The sequence below is a fragment of the Cotesia typhae genome, unplaced genomic scaffold (assembly GCF_013202065.1).
Source record: "Cotesia typhae breed Kobodo isofemale line unplaced genomic scaffold, CoteBio_Ctyphae contig_33, whole genome shotgun sequence".
In the NCBI taxonomy this organism is placed as follows: Eukaryota; Metazoa; Arthropoda; class Insecta; order Hymenoptera; family Braconidae; genus Cotesia; species Cotesia typhae.
Window position 1 is genome coordinate 3,381,258 of NW_027423741.1, and position 24,130 is coordinate 3,405,387.

At 31.3% G+C, this 24,130-nt stretch overlaps 1 protein-coding gene across 2 annotated transcripts in view; it reads right to left on the reverse strand.

Annotated features, from left to right (window-relative positions):
* LOC141526095 (uncharacterized) overlaps positions 1–24,051 on the reverse strand; it is a 197,008-nt gene extending 172,957 nt beyond the window's left edge. Inside the window, exons 1-2 of one of the 2 annotated variants that reach the window (XM_074240874.1) lie at positions 21,858–24,051; positions 3,979–4,575 (exon numbers count right to left, since the gene is read on the reverse strand). In XM_074240874.1, the coding sequence (XP_074096975.1) occupies positions 3,979–3,990 (12 nt within the window). In that variant the 5' untranslated portion in view covers positions 3,991–4,575; positions 21,858–24,051. The remainder of the gene's footprint in view (positions 1–3,978; positions 4,576–21,857) is intronic. The other variant, XM_074240875.1, reaches the window with a different exon arrangement.
* Positions 24,052–24,130: the final 79 nt, after the last annotated feature.

Genomic DNA, 24,130 nt, shown 5'->3' on the forward strand with positions numbered 1-24,130 from the left:
AATTTTTAAAATTTTTTCAATTAATTTTTTTATACTAAAAAAAATCAAACTGACCGTCAATTTTTCAATGCAAAAATAAATTTTATTATCCATTAGAGATAAGACACAAGTTAATAGTTTAAAAAGGCGGATGCTACCGGATAGGAGCTAAATTTAACTATTTATAATACGATACAAGTACAAAATACAAATAACGTAGTATTATATAGTTTAACAGATACACCGAGTTTACGAGTAAAGTATAGTATTTAGTGTATATAACAGAGAATAATATAAGTTGACCGCTACCAGTACGAGGATAACATTTATTGGCGATATTCGTGGATAATATGAGCACAGCAAGACGAAGCGTGTTGAGTGTGTTACCAGTGACACGGTCTTAACATTTTAAAACGAGCTCTCGGAACGTTTAAATGAGCTTATATATTTAAGAGGGAACAGCTTTGAGTGGCTCATAAAATCCCGGAACGCGTTCGGAAGAATTTGAACGTCCTGTCTGACAACGCATCAAACCTCTAAAAATTACAATTATTCCGCAGAGTTAAACCACGCATTTTGACACTTTAAACCCACTTTTAACGCTCCATTTACGATTTTAATTATTTTATTTTTATTACCAAAGTCCACGATAAATACTACGGTATATATACCCGTCGTTTGTCGAACCCAACTTCGTAAAATTTTATTATTTATCGCCCGAAAAATTTATATCAGCAGACTTTATTCATAATAATATACAATGTCCAACGTGTACAATGGAGGTATTATAATATAACTTTTGCTATATTGTAAATTTTAGTAGGTAGTACTTTTTATTATTCAAAAAATATGATAATGGTCCTCGCTGTGCCGATGATATACGATATCTTTTGTAAGAGACCTCCGAGCGTGAATAATGCTCTGAGCATCAATCCCAAAATAACCAATTTCGCCATCGCCGAATTCGAATAGAAGACTAAACCCAATCTCTTGGTAATAGTTTTATTTATTTCTTTAGTGACAATGCTTTACACTAACAGAAGGTTGCAAATAACAAAGTTAGTCTAATGAATATGCAACGTAATATCTGCTTTTGGACAGCTGGTTTTTAAATTTGGCACCTATTTAATTCACCGTTAATTTACAAGCGCTTTTAAAGCTCAATATAATACCACCGTGACGTTAATGAGTCGTAAATTAAAACGTGCTGTTTTTGGGTTTGCAGACGATGTAGAATGTGAAAAAAATTTATTGGATTTTTTTTATATATTCAATAATGGAAAAATTTTAATTTGACTTTAAAAAAAATCTTCAACCAAGATAATTATTCAAAGAATTTCATTATTTTTAATCAAACATAAAATTTGTGAACTAAAAATTTGTTCAAGAAATAACTTAATTTACTTTCAAAATAATTTTTATTGAAAGTAGTTTGTATTTTTTAGTATTTTTCTATTCACATAAGAGTTCAGAGAGAACATTGCCGCTTAGATGAGAAGAAGAGAATAAAAATGCAAGAACTAAATCGAAAAAGACAACGAAAAAAAAAAAAAAAATAAGAGAAGAAGTTGTCGGGCATTTGATTCTCCGTCTCATCTTCCCTGAAGCCGCGCTTTGTTATGTGAACTCCACTGGTTGGTACTACTGCGTCCTTTGGAGCGATATAACGCTCTTAGTTTTTTACCGGGCTGCAAGAGAAAGCTGTCTGTTTCGTGACAAGTTCGGCTGTCATTATTACTTGTCCAATTGAAGAGACAGTGTAATAAAAATGTATAAATAAATAAATAAATAAAATGACCAACTGAGTGGGCGTAGCATACATTTATGCCGACAGTTTGCAGTGTGGTTCTCGGATCTTGGGTCCGAGTAAAAATATTGGAATTAATAAAAATACCGAGGTAATTTGTGTATGTATTTTTTTAGTTTGTTTTATCTTTTGTCCATACATACACAGCGTGATGCCGCGAAATCACATATGGTATTATACCTGTACCCGAGGATTGTCCGCGCCAGCACGCATGAGAGCCGCACCCTCGCGAAATCAAGGCTCATTTATTTCGACTGGCATTAACGGGCTTAACTCTGTCAGTTTCTGAGACAAGTAACCGGTTAAGGTCTCAATAGTGCGTGCCGTCGCATCTTTACTTTACTAACTTGTGATAATTATAATTAATAACATATAGTACTATTTGTATTAGAGTCCGCCCGGGCCCGACGTGCACGATACCATGTTGGAGCCTTATCTATGGGTTTTTTTTTGTCTCGTCAATATCAACAACACATACATATGTGTGTGTTCAAATGAATGGGCGTAGGCGTTTCATGAAAATTATGTTTCACTCCTTCGAATCGACATGTCTCTCCTTACACGTCACGATGTCGCCTCGCATGCGAGCGAGAGTTTAAATAAATATATTAACAAGAAGAAAAATGTGATTAAATTTGACCGTAAGTTGAATTGAATGTTTTTTTGGAAAAAAAATGAACAATTGACCGAATTAAAAAAATTCTTTTAATTTTTAATTAATAGTAATGAAAAAGAGTTGTTGTGAATATATATGTCTGCAGTAAGATGAATTGGTTATTTATTACACCAAGGACAGGAGTAACGGCAAGACACGATTTGCATTTGAGCTGGGAATTCGCGCAATAAATGAAATCCCGGTGATCCTTCAACTACCAGCCAGTTTATCCGGCTATTTTTTCACAGGAGTTTTTTATCATTTTTTCCAGAACCGCACACGACTGGTTTATACACCGCTTTTTTAAAGGATCTTTTAAAGTGTCCACCAGTCACGGAGTTGAGTCTGCTAGCACGGCTAAGACGCGATCATGTCTGGGTGGATGAGATAAAAGATTCTTACGGTGCAATGGGAAAATCCGCGAATGGGGTTTACTTACAAGTACTTAATAGTTGGTTATGGGCTTTTAAGATTGGGTTTTTTTGACTATATCATTTTTATGTAAATTCTAGATTTATACATAATTAATGTTGTAAGAGTTTAATTGTAAACTCAATTTTTAATCGATTTATATATTTCTGAAAAATTAAATATAAGACTAATTTTTATTTCATAAATAATTATTAATAATAAATTGTCAAATATTAAATTCATTCATTAAATATATGTCATAAAGTATTAAATAAATTATTAAATTAATTAAAACCTTAAATGCTGAAGAGTAACAGAGTCGAGACTAAGATCACAATTGGTGAAAGATTATTTCGGGTAGGTAATTTGTGTAACCCGCTACCACATAAACTGTCGGGCAAACCGCAAAGACCTTGCAGACGAGATACGAGATACAAACAGACTCGGTACCGGCAGTAAAAAAGTTTTAACAAAAAAGAGTTTATTTTCACTGCAGTAGTCCCACCACCTTCGACCTGGAGAACTTTACGGGCAATTTATGTTGACCAGTATTTTGTTACAACTCCCGCGTACTCGATACACTCCCGAAAGACTTACGAGACAACGGCTTAAGAGCCGAGTAGGATACCAAACACGTGATATGAGAATGTGTAAGTAACTCGTGCTGTAAACACAAACGAGTCTTAAATGTGAGTACATATAAGAAATAACAAATTAAAAAATAAAAAACCGAGAATCGAGATGCTGGTCGCTCGGTGCATTAACTCTTCCTTTTATATATAAATATAAATATAAACATATATTATTTTACGAATTCATCAAAAATATATATTTGAGTGTACACTCTCTGAGTATATCTCGACATTAAATGTTTTACCGAGTGTGTAAATATTGATCTAAGCGCAAAAATGTTGAAATAGTAAACTACTAAAATCATGATATTCAGCAGACAAAATCAGATATCTACTATCATTTAGTATCCATGTATGTAATGAAGAGATTATTTGAATACATTATCAGTGAGCCGTGTCTAGTCTAGAGGAGAAATAAACTCGGCCAGCCAATAGATGGTATAATGAAATGATATTGCGAATAAAAGAGAGAATAAATGATAAGAGTGACTCACCATGAAAACCATGAACCTTGATTGCAGGTTGGCGTTCCCGATGTAAGTCAGCGTTTCCAGCCACCGGCTTGCGTGTCTTGAGTACAGTACTGTATTATGTTACCCTTTTTCTTCACTATTTTTTTATATCACTTTATTTATTTATAGTTCTTCAATACGAGTGCTCGTAAACCGAGTTTCTATTATTCACCGGTTCGTTTCCTTGTATGAGTACACTGAGCCACGCGAATTCACCGGGTTCGTTACACTCACGAAGGCTAGGTGTCCACTACTCAGATATTAACCCTTGTGATACGAGTAAAAATAGCAGACAAGTAATCGCGATTGAAAAATCCGATAACAATTGTAACCGTGATTTCAAAATTAATTATTATTTTTTATTTTTATTGGCTATAAGATATGTTGATATTGTTGAGGTTTAATGAATTATTATTAAAGTGATATTTGCAGTAGATGCTTTACTTAGAGATTAATTATTTAGATTAGTGTTTATTGCAGCAATTTAAATCTGATTGGTTTATTACGGGCTACTTGGTACTGGCAACTTGTAGGTATTGGCATACTGGCATAAATACTGGCCCATTTAGTTATTGATATCTGTAATGATAAAGAAAGTTTTTATTATTATCTATTTAGGAAATTTTTTAAGCTTCAATTTTTGCCTCTTATGATTTTTCGATAAAATTAATATTTTACGAGTTATGAACATTTTTAGAGTGACCAAAAAATTACTTGGTATTTAATTTAGAAATTTTCTTTTCAAATAATAAGAATAATAATTTAATAAAAAATAAAGTGTTGACATGTTATGCAGTATAAAATTTAAAGGAATTTTATCGTAAAATCTTTTTATGTATATAAACATTTTAAAAAAAACCTGAGGCAAAATGTCACATTGAGTTGGCATGTAATTCCCAAACACGCCCATTCTCATCTTTATCGATAAATCGGTCTAGATAATGGGACCGTATCAGATATGAAATAAACCAGAAGCTGGCTGTGGACACGGTACTGGGTGTGGAAAAAAAAATAAATAACACAAAATGCGAGTAAGCTTCAGCGTTCGAGTTAAGTGTAAGAGTAAGAGTAAAAGTAAGATAAATAAAAAAAGATATAGATAGGAAGAGTGTCGCTCGAGATCTCGACATCTGGAGCCTGGCACTGGCTTCTGACTTCACGAAGATAAATTGATGTTGCGAGTAAAGAAGAAAGAGAATAGAAGTAAGAAGATCTAATGACTGATCCTGCAGATGGGAGCATTAGATGCTATCTTACTCTAAAGTCCAACGAGGAAATTTCGTCACGTTCCCGAGATTGTGCTAAATAAAAAATAAAAATAATAATCACTCCAGTATAATAATGGTCGTTGAGATGATGAATTTTTTTGCATAATAATTATATTACTGTTGCATTGAAGTTGCTATTGTAAGACTATGCCAAATAAAATTATTGAACGGAACGACAATTTATAATACAATTGAAAAGCGATCGAGGGCGCGGTCGTTTAGCCAGGCCCATGACAAGCCTCTTCTTTATTTAAATCATTCGATCCGGCACGTCACAATCGATTAACGTTATTGCTCGTCGATCATCGAATTTTATTTCTTTCCCATTTTATATATTTTTCTTAAAATCAATTGTTTTTAATCGCTCAGATTTATATTTAATAAATAAAAAAAAAAATAATGGAATTAAATTGATTTATAATTTAATCAAATCAACTGCTCTGGATTTGAACGATCTGAATATCTCATTGTCCGCTAACTGGCTTTTCCAATTAGCCACAAATAAATATTCACCATCGAATGAATAAAGTATAAAGTTGCCGAAAGCTAACACTGATAGAAGCGAATAATTAAATTAATTTTTTCAGCTAAACATTTATAAAATTAAATCGAAATAAAACCTTTTATTAGTGCAGACTACATTATTGCAGTCGATATAAAAATACTAAAAATATATGTCAGCGAATATTAAAACAAAATAAATGAGTTTTGAATTTATAATTAACGACCTTGTTGCCAAATAAATCCATTGTGAAAGACCGATGAATAATATAAATATAAATATGTGAATAAATAATCGTCATATTATTTAAAACCTCAAAGTTAACATTATTGTTAAGCATAAGCGCTAATAAATAACTCCACAGAGTAATTTACGTGTTAAATAATACATTAAAGTTGGAATTTAGTTGCTCAATTCCAATAAAAAGTATCCTTCTTCCGGAACAAATTATTATTATTTTTTTTTTTATAACAATAATAATAACAACCCGGGCAATAAATAATTAGCTACAAATAAAATATCTTTGATGTTAATAGTTGATATGTATATGCTCTATATTTAACTAATATAATACGTGCAATAAAATGGTCATAAGTACAAAGTAACAATAGTAACAAGAAACTGTCGTAATTAAAATAGTATGAATGATAAATTCAAATGTCCTGGGGCGCTGCAATCGATTTGATTAGTGACGAAACGGTACTAGTACGTGTCTGGTTTGCGCTGATGGAGAATTTTAAAATCGAACACTCGTAAATGGTTTCGCCCCTTCACCGTATACAGTACAGTAGAGTTAAGTTAAGTTAACATTTAATATAATATGATATAATATAAATACCGTCTCGAATCAAAGATATAAACCTACAACAATTACGGCGGTATTTTAATCCGATGATTTTTAATTAGTCTGCGCTGAACATTCCCTAAGAATGTCCGTGTTACGGTCAATTGATTTACGCATTTTTAAATTCTGTTAATACACAATTAATATTTAATTTCTACTCTATTTATGTGAATATCTAATAGTTAATAACGTTACAAGTTATAACATATATATCTAAAATTTTAATCTAACAGTAAGGCAATAAAGCAATACAAGTAATGCTCAAGCATAAATGTTGGTCCGAATATAGAACATAATCATACTAGTCAATTTTTTATTTTTTATTAAATTTTTGTGGTCACAATTAAACGAAACCCGGTTATTAGATTGAGAAGAATGTTTATGTTTATTTGTTTTGTATAGTAGCTGGGTATAAGCTTGTTCGTGTCACACGTGTCACACGTGTCTTTTACCGAAACAACTTTACAAGAGCTCAAGCATGACAAGCTTTTACTTATTGTTTATTATTGTTATTAAACAGTTATGCTATGTTTTATCTCGAGCATACGGCGGCACGAGTGTAATTGTAACAAGTGTGCAAAGTTATGAAAATTAGTAATGAGTAGTGAGTAATAAAATACGGAATAAGTAGTTACTGCAGGCATCCAAGCGGTTTTACGTTTGTCTTGGCGGGTCTGACAACTAGAAATTTAAAATAATTATATTTCGACATTTGATTTTTTTTTTTCTAAAGAATCATTTAGAGTTTTTTTAATTTTTGCAATTTTCAAAAAAATTTTTTTATTATAAATTTTTTTGTTAAAAACAATTTTAAATATTATAAAATACATTTTGAATAACAAGCAATTGATAAACTTTTGTTACAAAATTAATATAATGAAAGAAAAAAATCGAATAATGATGATAGTGAAAGAGGAAGGATAAGAAAAGAAATCCATAAAAATTAGCATAATTATACAATGTTGATATGGTTAGATTCGTCTGGGACGTAATCCCTGCATGGCAGCCGGATGCAGAGTGACCAGCGATTTTCCTCTGGCCAACTCACACAAACAAAAATGCCGATCAGGGCAATTTAAAACGCTAGACATAATATGTCACTCGGTAAACATCCTCGAGTTCTCGGTATTGCATTATAATATTATACATTTCAAATTACATTACATATTATACATATACATTGGCAACTGTCATGTACTGTTTGTACCTGAGAATGAGGTATCAGTGCAAGCTTGTGTTTATTTATGTATATATAAGTATAAGTATAATATAGATAATATGAATCCGGAGGAGAGTAGTTATACGGCAATATACTTATGTCTCGTCTTGCTGACATGTGTACCCGTGAGCTTGGGTCTTTATGAATGAGGTAGCACGCGTGTCCGACGACTGGAACGGAGTAGAGCACGAGCTCCACAATCAACAACTGTCTCTACTCGGGAAAGTGACCTGCCTGCCATTAAACTTTGCACACGTGCCATCACATCACCGATTGTTTTTAATTGCTACTTTTTAAAATAAATGGATCTCGTTTTACCGCTTTGTTATTAGTTTTATTGTTAGTTATTAAATTAATGTAATTTTAATTACTTTAATTCAAACACTTGAAAAATTACCACACCAAAAACTTGCCCTATAAAAAATTAATTAACTAATTAATTAATTTCAGAGATAAGCTTCACGTGTTCGTCGTTTCGTGACCTATTGCATCAAGGACTATAAACTAGTCAAATCGCAAAAAATGTTGACGTAAATAACCAGTTATATTTGTTCTTAATCATTAAATGTTTATAAAAAAAATTGAAACTCATTGTCAAAACTCATCACTTGAAATTTTTTTATTTTATCAAGTATTTAATTTATTGTAAAAAAAAAAAAAATTTTTTTTCTCAAAAAATTTGCATTTACAATTTTTCGAAATTTCTACTCATGGAATTATTTCGTAACGAAAATTTTTTTATTAAAAAAAAAATCCTAAAAATTGTTAAATGTTTATCAATAATAACGATATCGAAAAAGACAATTGGGATATTTGAATAAGATTGTCAGACACAATCTAGATGTAAATAAGTGGATTGTACAGAGGCTAGATAGATAATGATCGTAAGTGGTAGATCGCGGGTTGATCTACGTGAGAACTCAAGCGCATTTACTACTGGAAATATGTATTACCTTATCTACTAGCTTCTCACTCAGCTCCGTCTCGCTTTGTAATATACTTCACCTTGAAAACGTCAGCTGTTCTATCAAATATACACACATACATTCGTATTATGTCTTAACTGATTATTACAATATAATAAATATATAAATAGCCCCGTTTCATTTTCCGAAAATTTTCCACCATAAATCACCCCATATAAAGCGTAAAGCCTTTTTTAATCCTCAGTGAATTGAATAATTTGCAAATAATTAAGACATTAGTATTAAATACTTACAATGTAACTAATTTGTTTGCCAGGATAATTGATGAATTAATTAGCTAATTAGAGCCAATTTGAATTATATATTGAATAATTTCGTAATGTAGTAATGCAAGTCATTAAAATTTTCCTCCAAACCGAGTAAATTCCTCAACTTGATGAACTTTTTTAATTTCATAATAACCATATTCGGCCGAGAAATTCTCATAGCATATGCTTTAAATCGATACTTCTTCGAAAAAAAAAACAAGTCGAAGACGTTGATTCCAAGCTAAGACCGAAGAACTGGAGTAAAATACTGGAATGCACGGAAGAACTCGATCTATTGAGTGGTAATGTAAGTAATTACTTCATACTAATGATAGCAAAAAAAATCTAAATAAATAAAATAAACTTTCTCGAGATCGCTCGACACTCCAAAGAGTCCACCAGGTAAATTCATTACTCCTTACTTCTGATAATCCGGATTGATTAAAAGTATGTATCCAGTGGGTACATAAAGTCTCGGGATTGCAGATAGGAGCATGTCATGTCATGTAGGGAAAGGAAACGAAATAAATAGAAAGGATAGGTAAAAATTCGAGGCAAGTGATCAGTGTGAAATTTGGCGCACGGTTTAGTAACGATTTGTCAGTTACACGTTGCTAAATCACACTTTTACCAGTTCGATCAATGAAATTGTACTACTGTATGTACACAAACGTAAATTCATATATACATATATACACGTTGCTGGTTTTAAGCAAAAAAAAAATAAGTGAATAAGTTTGTCGCGAAGGAAAATGTAGTAACCCACCGAAGTGACACGTCGAGAATTCTCGTTCTATGTATAATACACTCGTCAACGTGTGTATTATTACGAAACATTAACTATCACCGTACATACACTCGAATTAAATATAATACCTTTACTCGTACTTAATTTAACTCGGGTGTTGTTCCCGGTTAAGCCGAATATTTATTTATATCGGCAATATGCGCTTACAATGTTACAATATTATTGAATCGAACTGGATTTTATTTAACTTTGACTTTGGCTTTACTTTATCGACCGGATTTGAATAAAATGTGAAAGTAATGACGAAAATAAGCGGATTTTAATTTAATTACGGGAATATAATAAATTTTATAAATGATACGTTGATAGAAAAATCATTAAAAAAAAACTTTAATCAGAAAAATAATTTTATAAAATTTTATTGTTTTTAATTAAAGATAAAAAATTTTTTTTTCCAACCAAAAAAAAATCTTGCTTCAAGATTCTTTCTTTGGGGTCAAGTAAAATTTTTTATTAATACATGGTATATATTTATATTTAATTTAAGTGTGGCTATTAATTTTTTAAGTACCCCTCATATCATAGTAAATTTGAAATATATATTACATATTGTATGAATATTTTCTAAACCACAAGACAAGTTAAGGCAGTAATGTAGGCGTAAACCTTTATAGTTCAACACGAGTTTAATGCTCTTTAAGTGGCGGTTGTTCCTTCGGCGTTATGCTGATTTCAATGCTAGAAATTATTATTATGATGATAATAATGATAATTATGAGGATGATGATGCGTCGTTAGATCTTTAAGAGATATTGAAAATATTTGTGTGTTATTGCTATTATTTAAAATAATAATTTATGTAATTGTACTGTTATTAATATTATTATTTGTATTGATGGTAGATGATAAATGGTAAAAATGTAAGTTGTTATAATAATAATTAACAGCGATTGCATTAAATTTAATTTACCGCGGATTTTTATGTCTTTCTAAATAATTTGTCAAGAATGAAACATTTGTTGGACAGGATAGGAGATTGTGGACTGGAGAAAGACAGAGAGAGAGAGAGAGAGAGAGAGAGAGAGAGAGAGAGAGAGAGAGAGAGACCGGCTGGTATTTTCTGTACAATATGGATAAGTTTTGCAAGGAAACCACACCCAGAAACGTTTTTCCTTGCCTCCCAGGGACATTCAAGTTTTCTCAAGCGCTCGTACGTTATTTAACTCCAAGTAGATATTATATATACATACATGTCCATATCTGTGTTTTATTATGTATGTATATTTGTAATATAATATGAGAAGTAGTCATCCCGAGTCAGCTGATATGCTGTTAAATAGTAATATCTCAAATACGGACAGACATTTATATTTATACAGCACTATTACGATACTGGTGTACTACACAGTTGATATGAGTGAGAACGCCGTATCAGCCCAAAGAATAATGGACCGTAATCGCAGACTGTTTTAACGAAACCGCGTTGTTAAACACTCGTCAATTGCAACCAAGAGCATCTACCGCAGGGAATTTTTTCTTTCCTTTTTATAGTCGAATTAATGTGACTACACAAAAGTATTTCTTCATTCTTTGGATAATTATACGATTGTACTGCGATTATAAAACTACTAAATGCAGTAAAATAAAATTATTTATTTAAAAAGGTTACAAGTTATATGACCTAAAGCTATTTCAAAATTTAACAAGAAATTTATTAATTATCTTACAATCTTTACGGTATCGAATCGTTTGTGCTGAAAAGAAATTTGTATTTTCAATTTTTGGGACACAAAAATTGTAAGCTCCGAATTTTTGTACATGTCTTAAAAAGATTTTATCTCAAAAATTAAAGCTTTCAATTTTTTTATGAAAAAATATTTTTCATTTATCAATTACCAAGAAATTTATCATCTTTATTTTCTATTTAAAAGAAAAACTAAAAGTAGATTCATTGACTCAGAATTGTTAATTAATTTAAAATAATTAAAAAAAGTGTTGTAAAATTAACAAGTTAGTGTTGAATCCCGGCCTAATTTCCTTAAAGAAACACGTCCAAGAAAACTGTTTTGTTCGTTTTTCCCAATCAAGACTAGCCGATGATTTTTTGAATCAACTGACACTTAATCAATCGATCGACAATTTCCTGAGTCTGAGTGTCGGTCATAACCAATACAAACGGCGTTTCCCATCGTATATGTTCGGTTGTTTCTATATACCACCTAGTAGAGTACCGAGTGGAAATCCAAGAATCCTTCACACTAAATATGGAGCCGCGTATATTTTCCATCGTCGGAGTGGTGCGTTGGTTCTATTCTGTTGGTACAGTGGTGCCGCTCGTGGCTCGCGGCTCGCGGCTTAGCTTGCTTATGGCTCAAGGCTTTTTCCTTATCGCGCTTGCATTTCTCGTACGCTTTATGTCGTTGTCATGCTATACATAGAGTACTGCATACGCACAGACACAAGTCCAATTCACCGATATACATATTACATGTGTATACTATATGTTCTATGTTGTATGTTGTATATTGTATACGCGATACACTATTCAGCAAAATAATAAAAATGAGATCGTCGAGTTAGCGGACGGTTAGGTTGGGTTGTGTTGTGTTGTGTGTATCAGAGATACGTTGTCGTTAAACAACATCAACGATGAGGATGACTCTTATCGCACGGTATGACGAGCTCTCTGCTCTCTACACTCTACTCGGGTGTCCATCCGTCCATCCTCGTGTTGAAGACCGGAGATTGCACTTTGGTGTGACCTAGGAAGCAATCATGAGCTTCGAACTAATACAATAAGCGAGTACCACACTGCAACTTTTATGAGGGAGGAACATTGTTAATGTCGGTAACCTGATTCGCTGCTAACGTACATATGTATTAATATTATTATTTTTATTTTTAAAATAATAATAATCCATAAATAATATTAGCAAAAAAAAACTAATTATTTTAAACTGACTAAGAATTATTCATTTTTATTTTTTTTAAAGTTCCTCAAATTGTAAAAATTGTCCATATTAAGTCTAATAAGGTTATATATGCCCATAGATAATTTTTCAACCAAAGTTGATGTTTAAAATTTCCAACAGATAAAAAATAAAATTTTTTTTAATGACTCTTCTGAGGAATTTACCTAATATTATAATAAATATTTTTTTTATCCTCATACATAGACTGACATGGCCATATATGAAAATTTTTTCATGGAAAGACAACCAATAACATAAAGTAATGTGTGATAATGATAACGATAGATATTGCACTAAAGATAATATAAATAATAATAAAAATTTGGATCTCGCGTCTCAAGTTGCGTCGATAGTAAACGAGTTTCGGGAACGACGTGCCTACACGTGACAAGAAAAAAATGATTTAAAAGGTACATACTGCCTTCTGCAACAGTATTAAATGTCAAGACTCTTACCACCGACTATTAACTTTCAGCAACGCAAGCGGGTTATCACTCGCAACACGAACCCATGTGTCATCTGTATATTACTGTAATTTTAAGAGGAGAAAGAAAAAATTAAAAAAATATCCCCAAGCTCCAGTCCGAGCTTGTATCCGTTACATTCAAAACCTTCTTTTATCACTGTCGCGAATGATGCATATATATTAAAAACAGAGTTGAGAGAACGCCGAACTGGTCTTTCATATTTTTTATTTTTTTCGGCTTTATGCTCTTCTATACTACACTACACCATATAATAATAAATATATTTGCACACATGTATATGAACGGATAAGTTAAGTACTCTTCTATATTCTTATACACGGAATGAAAAAGGCAACGCCTCTTGCATTTTGGACACCGCGAAATCGGGACAATGTAGTGTGATCCTCTCAGCTCGATTCGTCACTGTCAATATTCTCGAAGAGCCTTTGATATACATCCGACCCAACGGATTAATATTAATAATAAACATTCAATACTAAATTAAGAGTAACGAGGCTACATTATATTACGGCTAATGGTAATTTGTCTTCTTAAATTGACAACCAACATTTATATTTTTTGGTAACAAATTTCGACTTTTATTGTCGGTAATTTCATAATTTTTTTTTTACTATCTTTGCTTCATCAATTATTCATATTTGACGTAAAACATTATACCCAAGTAAGAAAATCAAAAAGATTTCAACCACACAGAAGAAAAGATTAACTTTAATTAACAATATTTTGATATTCAAAATTTTTTTCTCTTAATTCAAAAAATTTTTTTAAATTAATATAGTATTAAAAATTTTTTTTTAAGAAAATAACTTTTTTTTTTTAATTGGAAAACAATTTTTTTTTTAAATTAAGCCAAAAAAAATTTACTCAAACGTACAAGATTTATTTAATTATTCTCTTAACTCAAGAATTAAACTCTTAACAAGAATATTAATTTTCTTGACTTTGAACCTTAATTTTCTTACAAATTAAATTTTTTTTTTAGTCAAAATATTATTTTTTTCTGCACAAACGCAAATTCTAACTCAAAGATAGTTTCTAAGTTAAGATCTAAAATTCTCAAGTTAAGCGTAGAATTAAATCACGAGCCAGAAGCCAGTAGCTCGTCAACCACGATCCCATTAGCCTGCATTGTATGCTAATGATCGATTGTCACGTGTGGATCGACATTGGTTAAGCTTGCAGCGATTCTCATATAAATAATAACAAAAACAAACCATAAAACACAACACATATAAGCAACAGCTGGGTCGGATGTGGGCATTATATAGTAACAATAATAATACAAACAGAAGTTATTTTTCAGCAGATAAATAAACTAAAGTCTCGAGACTTGTGACATTATCAGACAGCGGGAACAGTAGCTCGACCCAGCACATTACAGTAGCCGTGCAGCGCTTCAGAGAACAACACACATGCAGTATAGATATAGATATATGTGTAGGTATAGATATAGTACTGCACTGTGGATATCGTGCATGTGTGAGTACGTGGGCCGAAGTTGTTTCGCGAATCCTTAACGGCAGTCGCGTGCTAGCCAGAGTTTCTGCGCTGATTAATAGCTTAATCATTTAACGTTTTCTTAGCTCTGCTCGTGCAGCTATCTTATCCAAGCGGAACTTCTTCTTCACGCCTCCCACGAGCGATTCTCAGACCGATAACTCAACCGTCACACACAGCTCCGCTGTCCTATCGATATTGCGTCACGATTATCACGGATAATCTTACATTCAAATGTTATTGATGGATACTGATGGACGATTGTGAGGTAGATCTTTTATCTGATAAAAGACATAAGTCACTTCTAGACACCTTGATATATACCTCATTATTATCCTTTACTTACATACAAATCTTTATAAATATTATCTAATCAAATCATTTATAATATAAATAACGTTTTGTTGGAAAAATATCATTAGGGAAGGTTTAAATCTCAAATTTTGAGGGAAATTGTGAAAATATGGCTAAAGTGTTGAAATACTTTTTTGTAGGAAATTATCTATAAAAAATATCTTTATCAATTTTTCCGTATCTCCAATTCCTAAGACATAATTCGCGAAATAAAAGTCAGATTTAAGATATATAGAAAACTGCCTCATCAATAGAACTAAAAAACATCTCTAATAATTATTAACAGATGGCGCTGACTATAATTTCCTGTCTTTGAAATTTTAAAGCTATGAACCGGAGATAATACTTTTAAAAAAATGAAAATACGACTGACTTAACAATTTGAATATTTCAAAACTTTAAAACTTGTGAAACAAATAAAAATGACAGTAAAAATTTCGATCAAGAACTAAAATAAAAATGATAGTTGTCTTAATCTTCACCTAATAAAGCATCTTCTTGCCCCGAGGCATAATTATATTTATCAACCCGTCGAGGCGTGCCACGTAACCAAAGACGAAAGAGGAAATAGCGGTATTTCGTAGCGGGCATGCTCTTTACTTAGTACATAGTCTTCTTCATGTAGAAGATGTAAAATAGAATACAGACAAGACGAGGAACTCTTGTACCTTTTATTTTATATTGCTGTTTAGTTGTCGTCTGTCCGCAGTTGTTATTGTCGTCATAGTCAACATCATCATATTCATTAATTAAGTATACATTATAATCATACGACCGGGTATTAAAGTATCACCGCAAATTTCTTCAACAATAAATTTAATTAATTACACATATTTTGCTGTCGTAAATACAGTAGAGTCAACAGTTAAATTACACGCGGAAGATGTTTCAAATCAAAACTCATCTCCATCTGTGAATTACACATATTATTTATATTATAATATGAGGAACTGATTACGATGTATGGTCAATGGAAATAGTGGATCGATAAATTTATGTCCGAGTTTCAATCTCAATCCGTACAGACAGTTTTATATTGGTCGCGAAGAAATATAAAATAATCAACAGCGCCACTTGTTATTCAGGAATTTCGATACTTATTTTATATATACTTATTATTATAAATTATAATATATATATTAGGGTGGGTCAAAAAAATCGAATAATTTATTTTTGACTTTATACTCTGAAAAATAGGTTCGTAGACACCTAAAAAGAATTCTCTCCAAGTATAAGCTCTTAATTATAACGGGAAGGTCCTCCGCTTTGCGGGTTTCTATTTTTTTCGAATAATCAGATAAAAAAATTTATATCTCGCTTCCAACTGCTTGGAAAAATATTCCGTGGCATAGATTTTGTGAGAAATTGAATGCTTTACAAAAAAGGTCTTTTATGACTTTTTCAAAAACTCAACCGATTAAAAGATATTCATAGTTGAAGTTTGGCTATTTTAAGGAAAATATTCGTTTTTATTATGAATTTTATAAGTCGATGAAAAAAAATTATTTCGGATTGCGGAACTCATGATTTTGTAGGAAATTTACTGTTCTACAAAAATGGTCTCTTATGATTTTTTGATTAAGTGAAGCCGTTACGAGATATTCATCGTCAAACATTAACGAATATCAATATTTCCAGTTTTTGATCAATAATTCGATAAATTTTAATTTAAACTATGAGTTTCAGGAAAATTTACATAAATTTGAGTTTCGATCGATAAAGAAATGTTATAAACAATTTTTTTAATATTGTTTTCAGTCTTGAGCTTGTTTGATTGCATTAAAACAAGAAATTAGAGCATTTTTTTCGACATATAGCCAATGATTAGTTTAATTTGAAGTGAATGACATATTTCTTTGTCAAATTTAATATGAAAAGTATTGAATCAAGTGAGAAACAACCAGTATTTAACTTTTTTATAGATAAATTTTTTATTGAATTATCAATTGCAATATAATTGTCTATATTTTTAACATAACAGTACGCTATTACTATAAATAATTTCTTTTATTACAATTTGGGAATGTTTTTGATGTTCTTTGACAACTTGCAATAAGTACTGGAATTGTTCTTCATTTTTGTCAAGCATTGATTATATTCACTAACTAATGCAACAGCTCGCTCTGCTGAATCATTGACAACTTTTAGTTGTTGAAAGTATTCTTTATTTTCGAGATAACTCTCATTAGTAGGCCATAATTCAACATCGACATCAAGAAAGTCATACGGTAGATCGAAGATTTTGAAAAGATTTAATGACTTTTTAGACACAAAGTCACTCAGAGTTCTCTGCGCCAATGAATTCAAATCTTTTTAGCAATTACAAATCTTTTAGCTTTAGAATCTGTACCTTCACGAGTATTAACAGCTTCAACAATACTTTTTTTTACTTCTAATGGAACGCCATCGTCAAACAGTGATAAAATGGCAAGTTCATCGCTCAAATACCATAAGTGCGAAATCATTTTTTCACACGTAGCTGAAGAAATCAAAGGATTGATATGTTTGTACTCCAATAAATTTTTCATAAACTGCAAGTCATGATAAGCAGCAGTTGTTGCAGAAGTTGATGAAAACCAAGCTTTTAAATACAATGTGACTATAAAAATACAGAAATGACGAAGACCATGCAATTCTTTCTGAGAGAGTTTGAATTCATCTCTGAATAGATACATTTTCAAACTATAAATGGCCTTAGCCATCCATCTAGCATGATGAACAGTACCAGGACGTTTGAAAGAAATCTTTTCTTGAGGCATTTCTCCAAGGAAAATCAATGATAATTCCAATAATTCTTTATCTAACTTATTATAACATTTCTTTATCGATCGAAACTCAAATTTATGTAAATTTTCCTGAAACTCATAGTTTAAATTAAAATTTATCGAATTATTGATCAAAAACTGGAAATATTGATATTCGTTAATGTTTGACGATGAATATCTCGTAACGGCTTCACTTAATCAAAAATCATAAGAGACCATTTTTGTAGAGCAGTAAATTTCCTACAAAATCATGAGTTCCGCAATCCGAAATAATTTTTTTCATCGACTTATAAAATTCATAATAAAAACGAATATTTTCCTTAAAATAGCCAAACTTCAACTATGAATATCTTTTAATCGGTTGAGTTTTTGAAAAAGTCATAAGAGACCTTTTTGTAAAGCATTCAATTTCTCACAAAATCTATGCCACGGAATATTTTTCCAAGCAGTTGGAAGCGAGATATAAATTTTTTTATCTGATTATTCGAAAAAAATAGAAACCCGCAAAGCGGAGGACCTTCCCGTTATAATTAAGAGCTTATACTTGGAGAGAATTCTTTTTAGGTGTCTACGAACCTATTTTTCAGAGTATAAAGTCAAAAATAAATTATTCGATTTTTTTGACCCACCCTAATATATATATATATATATATATATATATATATATATATATATATATATATATATATATATATATATATGATTTTATTTATACGCGCAGTTATTTAACTTTCTTTAATACAGTATTCAACTCAATAAAAAATCATTAATGCCAGACATATCGGGTTAATTATAAATATTGATGTCAAAATATTGCTAGGAAAAAAAGTATAAATAATAACAATAATAAATAAATATAATAAAGTATTAAAAATAATTTATGAATACGGCGAGTTATGAGGTGTGACCTTTTCATTATTGAAAGTGCCATGTAATTTTGTATACATATACACATACATATTATGTGATATATATCTATACTTATATGGAAGTATCTTTTTAGAATAGAAGGCAGGCAGACGCTGAACGGAGCAGAATGATTAATAAAAATGAGTATTGAGAACTTGTTTTTTTAGAAGTTGTTAACTAATTTTGTTTAATTTATGCTAATTTTAAATTTATAATCTCTAATAAGCCTTGGTGTTACGAAGGAATAGATAGTTTCATCAGTTGCATTTGAAAAATTTTATAATAAATTATCAAGTTTCAAGACTACTCTCGGAGAAAATTTTTAGATTTCTTTAATTTTGTTATTACATTGCATACTAAAGTTTTAAAAGTAAAATAAAGATGTTGTATAAAAGACAAGAGATATGATTAAATTAATAAAAATATTCTCAATAGAAAACAAAATGTTTGGCCGAATCGCAAATTAAAATAATGTTTGTAAAAAATTAAAAATTTTTGATTTGACTTAAAAATTTTTTACGGGTAAATTCTGCTTCAATAATCGATTAACTTAACTCCACTACCATCCTAGCCTACCTCCACTTATAAATTTACTCTTTCCCTAAGCGCCTACCCATGCACTCTTACTTAAACAGTGTCTGAATTTCCATGCGAGAAAAACTCTCTCGGTCGCCATCTAGCGGAATTTTTGCAAACTAAACTTAAGTACCAAGCGAAAAAATTCAAAAAGAAGATACAAACGACAATACTTAACACATAATAAAAATGTGTGTGGTAACGATGAAATTATATTGCCGGATGAGAACTCAATTCGTGACGTTGCCCGCATGGTCGACCGCATTTGCGCGAGTCGATTGCCATGCGACATTATTGTGATCGATACGGAAACGCCCCGGAGCCCGCCGTCTACTATACAGTACACAGTTGTCGTTATTACGTGCTTAGAGACTAAGACTACTCTTGTCAACATTCATGTCTTTTTAAATATCTATCACTACGAAAAAATAATGTTAATGTATTATGCCTCATACTTTTAATTTATAACTATCACTTACACTAGCATCAACAAGGAAAGCATTCCACATGTGATATGTATTGTATATGACATATTATATACGTATATATAAAGATAGGAAAAAAATATTTCCAGCCAATGAAGAAAATGCCATAATCTGTAGCCCGAAGAAATAACTAGCGCTAATTTACTTTACCTCGATTAGATAGTCTCTACTTTTATTTACTTGCGTTAAGTTAAGTCCAGACTAGACAACAACTACAACTACAGTCTACTATAATGCATTACAGCAAAAAATATCCTTTAACGCGTGGACTTTAACGTCAAAATTATAAATAATTACTTACAAAAGACATTACTTTACAATTGGTAATAAAATTGTGATAGACAAGTTACAATAATAACTACATTATCATGATTTATGTGTTTAGTCATTTAATTGATTTATACTACTAAATTAAATTAAGCCTACGCACACGTTAACAGTATTTTGCACGGTTAATTAATACGTTTTTTTTTTCTTTTTTATTTTAAACGACTTTGTGGACACTAAAAAATTTCAAATATATATATATAGTAATTATTATTCTCATACTTTTATTATTATAGAGTAAAAAAGTGAATCGTCATTGAGAGTTAATAACTCGTATATAATGTATTAACTAAAAATATTGTCTTACGATCCATGTCAACATAATTATGTTACCGGCTGTTAGGTAGATATGATGATATGGCAAGTGGTCATTTAAGCGCCTTTGGTGGCATAAATAATCCCATTAAACGTATCACTGAGTCAATCCGACAGCTAACAAGTCGCTAAATTAAAATATAAAGAGAATACACTAAGAGTTAACACACATATAAGAGTTAGCGGACGATGCAGGTGAATTTTATGCAATTCAAGTAATAATTAGATACACATTTTTTATTTATTTATTCTTCGAATTCAGTCGAAGAATTTTATATATACAGGCTCAGTCACAAATCGATTGGTAGATTTTAGTAATTATTCATTTTGTATTCATTTCCTGATGCATATTGATTGTCACGGTTATTACAAATGACGGGCATTTTTAAAAGGTTTTAATCGCTTGGAACATTACTCGGCGCAGAGCATTAAGATTCAATTGATTAAATGAAATTTCAGAGGGCATTTGTCATTTCTCTTTGCTTAATCCTTATTTTGTCTTTTTTTTTTTTTTTTTTTTATTATTATTAATAACTTTCATTTAAATTCAATTGAAGTCGATTTTTTACTTGGTAAAACGTAACTTGAATAATTATATTTTTATTAAATTTAACGGATCAATTATAATTCAATAAAATTTAATCTCAGAGAGTTAAATTTATTTATAAGTTAATTAGATAATATTTTTTAAAATTTCAGATGACAATTACACAGCATTTAAAAATGCACGTGTAAGAAATGAAATGAAATAATAAATAAACTACTCACACTAGATACTTGATCGACGGTATCGATACATAAATTAATACCATAAGTATAGTACATATATGAGTAGATATGAGTTGTTTATTTATTATCGATCGCGGTTAGTGGCGCGCGACACTTGATACATCAATACCCTGCACGTGTTTACGTCCAGCCAATTGCACGTTTATCGTTTTATCGTCATTACTGGTTACGTACCCCACACTATGTATATACGCACGTACTATGAGCAAAAAAGTTTAACGCATCATTAATATTGATAGCATAAAAGTTAACTTATCATTCATCATGCAAATCATATCTGAGACGTGATAATATTTATCAACTATAAACTATCGCTTGCCGCCTATCCGATAATAAACATTGATATAAAATGTATACGTAGAAAAAAAATTATCCATTTTTTTCACAAATAAATTATTTAATGTTTAGAAAATTTTTTATTTTTTTTTTAAATATTTTTTTAAATACATTATAAGTAAAAAATTAATAAAATTTTTTTTTGTTAATTTATTTGATAAAAAACTAGTCAATTTTTTATATTAAAAAAATAGTCAATTTTTTGTGATAAAAAAATTTGTTTCAAAACTTACTCAAATTGGGCTTGAAACAGACGTTGCTCCGTGACCTGTCAAACTAATTCACCAGCTTGACACTCGAATCCTCCTCAACGTACAACTCCTATCACAGTATTGCTTCACTTATGAGTGCGTATGATAAAATAAACTTGAGTTTATCACAACAATAGGACCACGTTTGAGGCACTTTATTATATTTTCACGGACATTTAAAACCACAATTTTTTAGCACGGTTATATTACTTATTATTAATATTATTTAACACCAAAGTTTAACTCCAAAATAAAAATTGTCTTTACAAAGTGACACACGCGGATTTTAAAAATGTTTTGGCCGGTTTCAGTCACGTTTAACGTTATTGGAGCAATAATTGTCATTGAATAAAATGCTTGGATTAATAATTATAATTATATCGATAATAATTGCAGTAATATCATCAATACTACTAATAAAGACAGTAATGTTAATATTAATAAAAAATAATAAAAAACAAAAAGAAATAAGGCTTTGTCATAGAACTTTTGCAATCGTCCGATAATCGATAATAATTCTTTTGCATTTTACCATCAGTAATTCAATCGAGGAATTTTTAAAATACATTACCGATAAATATTATCAATTCAATGACCGAAACTTAAATTCCCGGCTGGTGAAATTCAGATTGTCTCCCACGGTAAATACATTTCCGGATTAGCAAAGCTGCGGGCGCGATAAGCCGGGCTAAAAATATAAACAGACAGACTGGCTAAAAAGTTACTTGGGGAGGGCACAGCGGCGTTTGTCAAGAGAGTGAGAGTGAGAGAATGATTGTTAAAATAACGTGTAACGTATTTGAATAAACAGAGAGAGAATAAAAAGATGACAAGTGAATGAGTGAGTAGAGAGCGATCGATGAACTCTCAACAGCCCGATGAAATTCTCCACTTGATAAATTCAGAGGTCACTCACTCGCGATCACGTGCGACGCAGACGACGCGAATTGATTACGCTTAATTGTCATATGTGTCGGCAGATCATTTTCATGACTGCAATTAAAATTTAATATTATATATTACTAATATATCAATAACAATAAATTTTACACTGGTAATTGTAATTAAAAACTCAACCAACGAGAGTGTTTGTTGTGATTTAATTATTGAGTTTAAATCTCCGTAAGCACTCACAATGTCATCTACCCATAAAGTTTGTCTCTCTCTCTCAATGTCCAGTAATTAACAATTAACAATTGGAGTTACCCGGTCTATTTATCTATTTATAGAATTTAAAATTGGTATGTGACCTAGTAGACACTGTGTGTGTGTTTGATGACAGTGTGTATTTGATGTCAGACAAATTGGAGCAGCGCTTGCAGAATAAGCTAAGGTTGACTAACGATCAGCTGATCGCCACGCGGTACTATGCCAACCGGTGGACGGTTCGCGCTCCAGGGTGCCAAGTTAAAAGGACCATTATGTAACGACGGTACCGAAACTATCACAATGTCTAATTATTTTTAAATATTTACAATTTTTAATAATAATTATTTTTATCTTATCAATATTATTAAGCTCGCGTCGTTTATTAAATCTCACTCTTGACAATCACAAGACACGAGTCTCAGTAGCAATAACAACGCTCACGTAATGTAAATCCTCCAGCTCGATTCTCCGAATTATTCATTTCAGGTAATTACAAGCCTGATTTGTTTTTAATTGAAATTTAAAAAAAACAAATTTGTCGACACGCTTTTCTATTTAAACAAAACTGTTCTTGGTGACACTGGTAGTAACTAACTATAACTAAAATCAAAAAATAATTAAAATAAAAATGACAATGACGAGCAGGTTGGAGTGTTTATAAGCGTACTGGGAATATTTTTAAATAGAAAGGACATATACACCTTCCGCTCGTGTCGGCAGCCGGGCGTACACTGGCTTGCTGAACACCGAGTTGTAACAGCCACGGGTTCTCGTTCTCGGTTCTTTCCTCGCGCTGCTGCGATACTATACGAGTAGAACCACCACTCAAGCTACTCCACTCGTAGCCCCGTACACTACGAGTATCGAGCTCGTGATACAAGCGCAGCCCACACGATTGAGCTTATCCGCCTCTCCCAGTCCTACACTTCGAGACGGCAAGCTGTTGTTTTATCTCCTAACTCCTAACTTTAATTACTCCACATTACAGTCAGTGTGGTTGATTCACACCAATGTGCTTCTTATCTCTGCTTTGAGCGGCTACTGTCGGATATATTTCCCGCGCTTTTTTTTTACCCGAAAATATTTCAATGAAATTAACAGATATG